The sequence below is a fragment of the Notechis scutatus genome, chromosome 2 (assembly GCF_049901735.1).
Source record: "Notechis scutatus isolate UNSWTSFEM ecotype Mainland chromosome 2, rNotScu1.2, whole genome shotgun sequence".
NCBI classification, from domain to species: Eukaryota; Metazoa; Chordata; class Lepidosauria; order Squamata; family Elapidae; genus Notechis; species Notechis scutatus.
The window spans coordinates 8778988-8789722 of record NC_142010.1 but is presented as its reverse complement, the minus strand read 5'-3'; the positions used below and the strand labels follow the sequence as shown (position 1 = coordinate 8789722).

At 40.8% G+C, this 10735-nt stretch overlaps 2 protein-coding genes across 2 annotated transcripts in view; both read right to left on the bottom strand.

The window, feature by feature from the left end:
* Window positions 1-70: 70 nt before the first annotated feature.
* Window positions 71-8839, bottom strand: LOC148131706 (uncharacterized). The gene is made up of 3 exons (XM_087953382.1): window positions 8741-8839; window positions 1467-2618; window positions 71-869 (listed from the first exon to the last, which is right to left on the bottom strand). Exons 2-3 carry the CDS (start codon window positions 2085-2087, stop codon window positions 480-482), a joined length of 1011 nt encoding a protein of 336 aa, XP_087809508.1. The 5' UTR covers window positions 2088-2618; window positions 8741-8839; the 3' UTR covers window positions 71-479.
* The window catches only part of LOC113432086 (uncharacterized), a 110475-nt gene continuing 99810 nt past the window's right edge, over window positions 71-10735 (bottom strand). The window contains exon 3 of the transcript XR_015747055.1: window positions 71-465. The gene's annotated coding sequence lies outside the window, so the exon portion shown is untranslated. The remainder of the gene's footprint in view (window positions 466-10735) is intronic.

The following is a 10735-nucleotide window of genomic DNA, read 5'->3' as shown; positions in this document are numbered from 1 at the left end:
AAAAAGGTAGACAGAAATTCCGTGTGTGGGAATTCCAAAACCAATATACAAAGAACACCACCCAAAAGACTTTTTCAGGAATTCTACTACTTCTGCAAAAATGAAATTGCTGCTGATAACGAGAAACTAGTAGTTAGCCCTTTTCCGTTTTCCTTTTTTCTCCATTTACAAGTCTAATTCTGAAATATGTTTTCAGCTACATTCCTAATGAGAGATGAGAAATGAAATTAAAGCCTTCTATGGACTCATCAACTTTTCCCTCAGTTGGATTTCCATGTGGGCAATAAGGAACAATTTATGCCAGTAGCATCATCCACAAACAGATTAGTCTTTGTGAGTCCTCCGGTATATTGCCAGGTTCGAATTCTGACAGAAACTTTTGCCACCAATAGGACATTTAAACGGTTTCTCTCTTGTATGATTCCTCTGGTGTTTCAACAAGTGGGAATTCTGACAGAAATATACCTACAATCAGAATATTAAAAGGGTTTCTCTCCTGTGTGAGTACTCTGATGATACAGCAGACTGGAATTCCGACTGAAACTTTTCCCACAATGAGAACATTTAAAGGGTTTCTCTCCTGTGTGAGTCCTCTGATGGCTCACCAGAGTGGAACTCTGACTGAAACTTTTCCCACAAACAGGACATTCAAAGGGTTTTTCTCCTGTGTGAGTCCTCTGGTGTTTCACCAGGTCATAATTCTGACTGAAACTTTTCTCGCAAACAGAACATTCAAAGGGTTTCTCTCCTGTGTGAGTCCTCTGGTGTTTTACCAGGCTGGAACTGTGACTGAAACTTTTTCCACAATCAGGACATTCAAAGGGTTTTTCTCCTGTGTGAGTCCTCTGATGATTCACCAGGCTGGAATTCTGATTGAAACATTTCCCGCAAACAGGACATTCAAAAGGTTTCTCTCCTGTGTGAATCCTCTGGTGTTTCACCAGGTTGGAATTCTGACTGAAATGTTTCCTGCAAACAGAACATTCAAAGGATTTCTCAATTGTGTGAGTCCTCTGATGGTTCACCAGGTCAGAAGTTCAATGATTCAAAGAGTTTCTCTCCTGGTTCTTCTGATGGTTCAAGATAAGATTCTGACTGAAAGTTTTCCCACAAAAGAACATTCAAAGGGTTTCTCTCCTGGGTGAGTCTTCCGGTGTTTCAGCAGGTCAGAATTCTGACTGAAACGTTTCCCACAAACAGGACATTCAAATGGTTTTTCTCCTGTGTGAGTGAGTCCTCTGATGTGACAGAAACATTTCCCAAAAAGGACATACAGGTTTTCTCCTTGGAATTTTCACCAGGCTGGAATTCTGATTGAAACTTTTCCCGCAAACAGGACATTCAAAGGGTTTCTCTCCTGTGTGAGTCCTCTGGTGTTTTACCAGGTGAGAATTCTGACTGAAACTTTTCCCACAAACAGGACATTCAAAAGGTTTCTCTCCTGTGTGAGTTCTCTGGTGTTTCACCAATTCATAATTCTGTCTGAAAACTTTCCCACAAACAGGACATTCAAATGGTTTTTCTCCTGTGTGAGTCCTCTGATGTTTTACCAGGTTGGAATTTTGGCTGAAACTTTTCCCGCAAACAGGACATTCAAAGGGTTTCTCTCCTGTGTGAGTCCTCTGGTGTTTTACCAGGTGAGAATTCTGACTGAAACTTTTCCCACAAACAGGACATTCAAAAGGTTTCTCTCCTGTGTGAGTTCTCTGGTGTTTCACCAAATCAGAATTTTGTCTGAAACTTTTCCCACAAAGACAACATTCAAAGGGTTTCTCGCCTGTGTGAGTCCTCTGATGTCTTACCAGTTCAGAATTGTAACTGAATCTTTTCCCACAATCAGGACATTCAAAGGGTTTCTCTCCTGTGTGAGTCTTCAGGTGTCTCACGAATTGGGAACATCCAATGAAATGTTTCCCACAATCTGGACAGTCATATGGCTTCTCGTTGCTGTGAGTCCTCAGATGTATTACCAAGTTGCCATTTTTCTTAAAAAATGCACCACATTGGAAGCACTTGTAGGGCATTTCTTCTGGGTGGGTTCTTCCGCGAACCAAAAGGATCTGTTCTAACAAAAGCTTTTGCCACATTCAGATCATTTGTATGTGCTTTTCTCCAGAGTGGATTCTACCCTCCGTAATCACTTGCGATTTGAAGTCTGTTTTGTCTGTAATAGGCACAACTATCGAGCTTTTTCACCACTGATATTCTTGAGAAGGTCAAAAATATATGTGATCCCTTGTTTAGTGGTGCTTTGATTTAAGCCCTTTTCTTCTTCACAGACAACGCCTGTATTACTATCTGCCCTATGTACCCATCCAATTAAGCTTTTCCTCCCCACTCACTTCCAGATATTTTCCTCTTTTTCTGAATGGAAAAATAATCTCCCTTGCCTTTTTTGTGTATTGTGTCCTTGAGTTCCACATATTCTACTTTTTCCAGCTCAAAATCTCTCACTGATTTTCTTTCCTTTGTCTATTAACTGCTGTGGAAGGAGAAGGATTGTGTAGTTTTTCTGATGGAAATGGAGAATATTTTTATTTCTGCCTCAATCTGCTTTGCTTTTCAATATTGCTTGTTATTCTCAGTTGTCCGGTGTGGTCTTCTGGTATCATCTTTGTCTGTAAGATTCAAATGAAAATGTAGCTTTTATTGTTTATAAAAGGGTTGCAGAAGATGTGAAAAATTTACATTACAATGAAAAAGCAAACATGCCAATATGCTAGAATAATCTCTTACATCAATTGTGATAATTACTACCGTGTTCCAGTTCAAATATCCATTCAATTATTAAATTCATTTGTTGACATAGGTCAGTCACAAATTCTCAGCCCTGCAAAGGGTTATCATCAAATATATATGGTAGATAGATAGAATTCTTTATTGGCCAAGTGTGATTGGATACACAAGGTATTTGTCTTTGGTGCATATGCTCTCAGTGTATATAAAGAAAAATGAAAATACATTCATCAGGAATCATAAGATACAACACTTAGTGGTTGTCATAAGTTACTAATAAGCAATCAAATCATACAAGGAAACAAATAAAGAAGAAAAATATAAGTTTATTATGGTCTTAGACCAGCAATAGACATCACTATTTACAATATATAAAATATAGTACTGACACATTATAGTACATTAATAGTGGATAATAATATTTCTGTTAAGAAAATACATGTTCTCAAACAGTTAGGGTCACCACCTGGTTTATATGAGTGGAGAGCCAATAAGTATGTGTGTAAATATCATTTCCCAAAGATTGTTCTATCTCCAAAAATTGGCACAAATTGACAGCTATAATTCTGTAACCAATTTTTTTCTTTCTTTCTCTTTCTTTCTGTCCCTTCCTTCCATCCCCCCTTTCTTCCTTCACTTCCTTTCTCTCTCTTTTTCTCTTTCCCTTTTCTCTTTTTTCTTGTCTCTTCCTTCTCTTTCTCTCTCTGCCCCCCTTCCCCCCCTCTTTCTGTTTCTCTCTCTTTCTGTTCCTTTCCTTACCTTTCTCCTTCTAAAGCTAGGAGACCCACCTGAAACACACACACACACACATACACATACACACACGCTTACTACATTGCTCTTTAACTTATGTTCTTCCTGGCCAGTCTCCTAGAGTCCCAAGGACTGGGTGCAATTGTCCATTCGTACCCAGTCTTGCATTGCCCGGCAGGGAAGGCTTCTGGGTCCAACAAATTGGCCGGGGGCGGGTGTCAGATCTGTGTATCTGTCATTTCTTCAGTGGAAGAAGAAAAGCGGGGTGGGGGGAGACTGATAAAGAAATCCTTTCTTGATGTAACCTGATTATATTTAATCTTATATTGAATTTGTATAACCCACATTATGATACAATGGAGGGAGGAAACCCAGATGGCAGGAACCTATCACCTCTGAGAGGCATGCCAGGAGATGAGACCATAAAAATTCCACAGTGAGATGTGTCCTGGGAACCTCTGGAAAAGTTCGTTCTGAAAAAAGGGGTGGGGGGAAATTAGGTATGCCCTGGGAAACTGTGAAAAAGATCATTTCTACAGAAGAGGTGGGGGGGAATTAACATACTGGCTTTTGTTTCACTAAGTACACATCGAGATAAGGGGAGGGGTTCTAATCTCCCTTATCTATCCCCGTATGCCTGAGGGACCTTAGACGCTGCTTTGAACTCCTACATGAATTGTCTCATCTCAATAAAGGATTCCTTTTGATACGTTTGGGTTTCAGAACTTCATTCTTGTTAAGTGAATGGGAAAAAGTTCTGTAGCCTGACAGTGGGACTTCCTCCCCTCCCTCAAGTTCCCACACCGCTGGCATCCCAACTGCCTGCAAAGTGGCTGGTGCCAGAAGAAAAGGTGAGCCAGCCAGGGCTGAGCTGTCGCCACTCAGCTGCCCACCAGCCCGCATCTGCTGCTACTTGGATCCTCCACAGCTGCTGGGGCTCACGGCTGCCTGGGGTGGGGGGTGCAGGAGGCAACCAGGAAGCACACATGCACCTGTATTGGCCCTCTGCCTTCCACCCCTCCCTTGCCCGGTTGAGCATTTTAGCCAAGTGCAGGCTGCCAAGGAAGATCAGCTCTCACGAGACTTGACTGGCACCATTCTCAAAGAATGCAGCCAAAGCGCGCAGGCCGGTGGGTGGCAGAGAGGAGGGGTGTCACGTAAAGGGGCAATGTGGGCTGGGCACCATAGCTTTGTACTCCTTGGTCGTCCCTTCCCCCACCCCCACAGTAGGCAAGGCCAAGCAGCTGTGGAGAATCCAGGCGGAGGGCAAGATGCAGGCTGGTGGGGACCCGAGCGGCGATGGGTCAGCCCTGCTTGCCTTCCTCTCTTCCACCAGCGAGCCAGATAAGCTGAAGGCTGGGGACGGTTGGAGGGGAAACTTGCTAGCCTGTGAGAGCCGCATGGGTGGCCCCCATGGCTAAGCAAGCCAGACAGGGATGGGGGAAAGCTAGCTAGGCCACGAGCCCTGAGGGTGGCGACGGCACAGCGGTAGCAGCCTAGGCCAGCCTGGGAGTCGGGAATCAACCAGGACTTGTGGCAGCAAGGGCGGTGACGGCAATAGCGCGGTGGTGGCAGCCTAGGCTGCTCCAGGAGTTAGGACTCAACTGGGCCTGGCAGCAGCAGCAGCATATAGGCGAGCAGCATAGGGATTGCAGAACCTCACTCACCTAGGCAGATCATGGTGCAAGGTGGACAGCGATGGCTGGTGGGCAGGTGAAGGTAGACTGCAGGCAGCAATGGCGTATGGCGGAGATAAGGAGGGGTGGGCAGGGTTAAAATGCAGTAAGCTTGTTGCGCATGTGCTCGAGGTTGTGCATTCACGATAAGGATTGACTGGGCAAGGAACAGAGAAGTGGGTGGAGAGGGGCGGGGCCAGTTAGGGGCCCCTTTTACCAGTTCTCCAAACTACCGGGAATCGTAACAACTGGTTCTACCGAACTGGTCCAAACCGGTAGAATCCCACCAATGTTCCTTGTTGTATATCCTTTTCAATTGTGCACGATCTCTATCAAACCACTTTTTATTCTTTAAAATCGGCTTTTTGGACTGAGCTAGTATTCTGTTAGTGAGAACTGATTTCAAATTTGAAATTAAAGTTTCAAACTCATCTAAGTATGATCCTTCAAACTTATTTCTTAGTAGAAATGTACAAAGTTCTATTGTTTCTGGCACTAACATCCATGTAGTAACTTCCTTTGCATTTTTCTCAGTCCATTTAATTTTTACCTGGGTATTTTGGCTCTCTAACCTGGGTAGGTAGATTGAACTAGCCCTTAGAAATTTCTGTAATATAAGAGTAAGGATTACTGAATTGTGATCGCTTTCCAGTCGTGAGTCTACCTCCATCTTCTGCAAGAACTTCTGGAGGTCATATGATATTATCCAATAATCAACTGTGGATTTTCTTCCTGCTCCCAGATAAGTATATTCTGCTGGGTAGTCACCCTTAGTTGAACCATTAAGGATACAAAGGTCCAAACGTACAGTCATCTGTCTTACACACAAACCTGCCTGATTTGCTTTTAGGGTCTTTGAATTGTCTAGAATACAGGGGTTCTTCTGGTGCATTCTCATCATAATGGATCTTAAATTGATTAAATAATGCTTGATTGTTTGGACCCATCCTAGCATTTAAGTCCTCTCCAATAATTATTGCTGCTGTGGGGTATTTGTCTGAGCATCCAAGGGTAAAGTCTTCTACGCCATCCCAAATCTTGTTGATAAACTTATTCTTATTGAATGGGGGAATGTAAACATTAAAAAGCAAAATCTCCACCTGTTTAAATAAAAGTAAAGTAGTCACAATCCATGGCTGAAAAGGTGGCAGTGATACACATTTAAATTGCAGGACTGTATTAATTAGTATCACAATACCCCCTTTCAGCTCTCCCACCCACCTTACTTGGAACAGCCAGGATAGAGTTGTTCCAATAATGATCTTACTGTACATATTCATGCAATCCCTTGCTGTCTGGGGGAGACGTAAGAGGCTCAATTATTCAGGCTCAGCAGTGTCTATTGTGACCAACAAGCATTTCTTTAAATTTTCTAACTTGAGTAATATGTTGTCTTGTTCTTTTCTTGGGAGAGCGCCAAGAGCATTAATGAGGCCAGTTTCTGTGCTGTTAACTACATTTTCAACTACCAAGGCTTGCTGACTCCCACTTTCTTTCACTCTCTTTCCCAAGGTTGAGAATGCAGAAGAGACAGCAGCCATGAAAGCTCGCATGTTAACAATTAAAAGTTTAACCTTTTCCTCACAGAAAACTCTGATGGGAAAGATTTGAAAGGAGGCTAAATGTGCCTTCATTTTAAATAGCATCAGTGGTATGGTTGGCTGCTTGAAAGACAGGAGTATCTGCTGCCAAATTGGGACCTCAGGAAGCCATTCGACAGCATGAAGATCAATTTACCCCCGATGGCAGTGAAGAAGCTGGTTTAGGGAATTTAGTATAAAACTCTTAGTATTCCAGCATCCATAATGAAGTCTGTTCACACGGATCCTAAAAGCAATCTGTTGTGTTTGCAATGAGTGATATGATTGTAGGGGAGATGCTTTCCTGGCTTCCAATAAAACATCTCTATTAATATCTCCACCTCTTGTTGCCTTGTCTGGAGAAGGTCTGTTTTTCTGAGATGGCTGCAACTTTTTAACAGGTTTTTTAACTGTTTCCCTGGGACTTTGCTCTTTCTCTTCTTCCTTATCCCGAGTACGGGATTTACCCAGGTCTGCTGTAAGAACTTTGTTGGGGGTGTCTGTTATATGTGGCAAGAAGGGACTCCATCTTTGTTCTAGATGTGACCTTCTATCTAGAATGATTACTGGACAATTATATAACTATCTAACAAACAAATTATGTTTTCTAACTTGTTATTTTCTAAAAGTGAAATGTCATGTTCCTTGGCTGGAGTGGGGGTTTGTATATCTTGGCTTAAAGATTAAGGTAAGAGATGCTAGGGTCATTCTGACCTAAACAGAAACCCCTTAATGATCCATTGTGCTTGGAAGCCATGAGAACAACATAAAAGGAAGAAGCCATGAGAACAAGGTGTATATGGGTGTGGCATAGGGAGATATTTAGTTGGATAGATTGTGAACCCAGGAAAGAGGCAGACACAGTATATTTGAACTTGTATATAAACCCCAGGCTTCCTAGGGAAAATGTCTTTAGCCATGAGCAGAATTCCATTTGGAAAAGCTTAATAATAAAGCTCTTTGATATTGTTCACAGTCTCTAACTGTGTTTTGGGATTATTCTCAGTGTCCTTACCCCAATGCTGTGCTTGCAGAGATATCTCTTAGTGTCTCTACATCATGCTGGATGGTTATTAGTTGTTCAAATATTGTGACAACCGTTTGCGCTGTGAGAAGACATTCCTTTGCCATAAACTCTGTTGTATTCTCCCACGGTAACCTCCCCTGACTCTGAATTAGTTTGTTGTTAACCTTTTTAGACTTTATCCATATCAACTGTAGCTGGCCTAGTTGTTTGTGAAAAAATCTGGCTGTCATTTTGCTCCTCCCCCACTAGATCAGGAAAGTCTAGTATCTGTTGTTTTGTCAGATCTCTTTGCAGGTCCCGTTCAAACTTCTCAAGATTGTTGGAAATGGAGGCGGGTTAGTTTTATTTACAGATCTCTTGCAAGCAAAGCGCTCCTCAATTCTTGGTTGTTTTGCAGTCTTCACTGGTGGGAGAAATCCTGGGCTGGTGCCATGGCGCTTCTTCTATCTATCTATCTATCTATCTATCTATCTATCTATCTATCTATCTATCTATCTATCTATCTATCTATCTATCTATCTATCTATCTATCTATCTATCTATCTATCTATCTATCTATCTATCTATCTATCTATCTATCTATCTATCTATCTATCTATCTATCTATCTATCTCAGGATAGACCTGGAAGGGACCTTGGAGGTCTTCTAGTCCAATCCCTGCTCTGGCAGGAGACTTTATATCATTCCTGATTAATTGCTGTCCCGTCTCCTCTTGAAACCCTTCAGTGATGAAGAACTCACAACTTTTGGAGGGAAGCTGTTCCCAAGGAATTAATCTTAACTTGAAGGAGGATTTTTAAAACTGTTAAAGCTTGGAGCACCAGTGGACTCAAAATCTGGGAAGGGAAGAAACACGGAGCAGCAGCTGATATACTTCAGCCTAGTTGCTTCTCTGCTTCCACATCCCGGAGGAAACCCAACAGCCCAACTTACCCCCAACCTCTCCTCCCACCTGACCTCAACTCACCATCCAGCTGCTGCTTGGACCCTGGGAAGAGCAGAAAAACCACTCTGCACACCACCTTCTTCCCATCAGTGATCCGGAAGAATCAGCTCCTCCCCTCCCATCCTTTCTAGCAATGCTGTACTCGATGGTTTTAACTCCTTTAAGCTCAACCACAGACTGCTATTAAGGGCTTTCTAGTCACTGCTAAGTGACTGCCATCTCCTGATGGGAGGCGAAAGAACTCGCTTGTTCTGTCTCTATCGTGTTTGTAAGATGTTTTCAATGATTAAATGTTATCAAGTCGTTTTCCAGTCCTAGCAATCTATATTTGCAACTGATCCATGTGAAATAGTGAAAAGTGACACTAAAGTAGGTTGTGAAGATTAGCTATGTTCTGAGCCCTTAAATGTTTATTTTTATTTTATTTATTTATTTATTTGATTTGTCAATTGTTTACAAGATAAGTATACATATACATAGTTATGAATACATGAAATGGGTACATATAAGAAAGATAAAAGAAACAATAGGACAGAGACGGTAGGCACGTTGGTGCACTTATGCACGCCCCCTACAGACCTCTTAGGAAAGGGGTGAGGTCAATAGTAGACAGTCTAAGGTTAAAGTTTTTGGGGTTTGGGGAAGTTTATGAAGTTCTTGTTAGGGATAACATTGTTTACCCTAACTGGTTTGGGTAAAAATAATAAATATGGTATCATGGTTTGTTTAGTTAAAGTGTCTGTAACTTTAACAGTAAGAAAGTAATTTAAGGGTGTGGTTGTAAAAGCACTATATTAGAAGCAAGGCATTTGCAGCTCGCTCTCTCTCTGGCTAGAAGATCCCTAATTACTGGATGATTGATGACTGCATTCTTGCTGAAACGGGGAGTGAAGAAGTGTGTTGATATTTCTCAACGGAGAGAAGAAGATAAAGAGAGATTGGACTGATTTATTGTAAGTGTACTGACTTTGCAAATAGAGTATCCCCGACAAGAATTGACTGAAATTGATATATGACTAATGGACCGTTAATTTGACTATGCTATAATTCTTAAATGGAATAAACTATATTATTGATAGCACAAGCGTATCTGTATTTTTACTGCGTGTTAACTAGAAAACTTATCTCACACATTTACCTGTCTTCCTATCTGACTTCGCTGCACGTTCTGTTTAGTTTGTTTTCCTTAACACCCGTTGGGGAATCCAGGCTTAACAGTTCTTACAGAATTACATAGAGTTTGAAGAGACCAACTCCCCAAGCAGAAGACCCTATTCTGTTCCAGACAAATGGATGTCCAATCTCCTCTTCAAAAACCCCATTGATGGAGCACCCACAACTTGTAGAGGCAAAGCATTTCCACTGATTGTTCTCATTGAAAGGAAAATTTTACTTGATTCTAGGTTGGATGTCTTTTTTTAAAATAATTTTTTTTATTTTTATAACAACAAAAAGAAATAAAACCTTTCTGTTCATCAGTGTGTCAGTTGGGTACACATTTCTTTGTGCATATAATAATATCATACATATTTTACATATATATATATATAAAATCATTCTTATCAGTATTTTATATCACATATATCACTTATTATATGAGCCTTAACATTATATTTATTGACTTTCAATAATATATTTCACATTCATTTTTTTACTCTATCTCATTCAATTATCAGTAATAGATATTATATTGTACTTACATATTTCAATTTCTTACTCTTCTACCTAGCTGTTCATAAAATAAATTCCAAATTTTATAATAATTTTTTTCCTACATTAGGGATGCTTTATTAACAGTATGTGAAAAAATAAGAGATTATCATTATATGAAAATACCAGTCTGGTTATCAACATTAGAAGCTTTTACATATCCACAGCTTTTTAAAAAGGAACACATTATTAGATATGAAGAAATTTTAAATGAAAAGGGTGAACTCAGAACAAAGCAAGAATTAGAGTCACAAGGGATAAAAATGAATTGATATCCGTATTTGCAAATACATACAAGGTATGAGA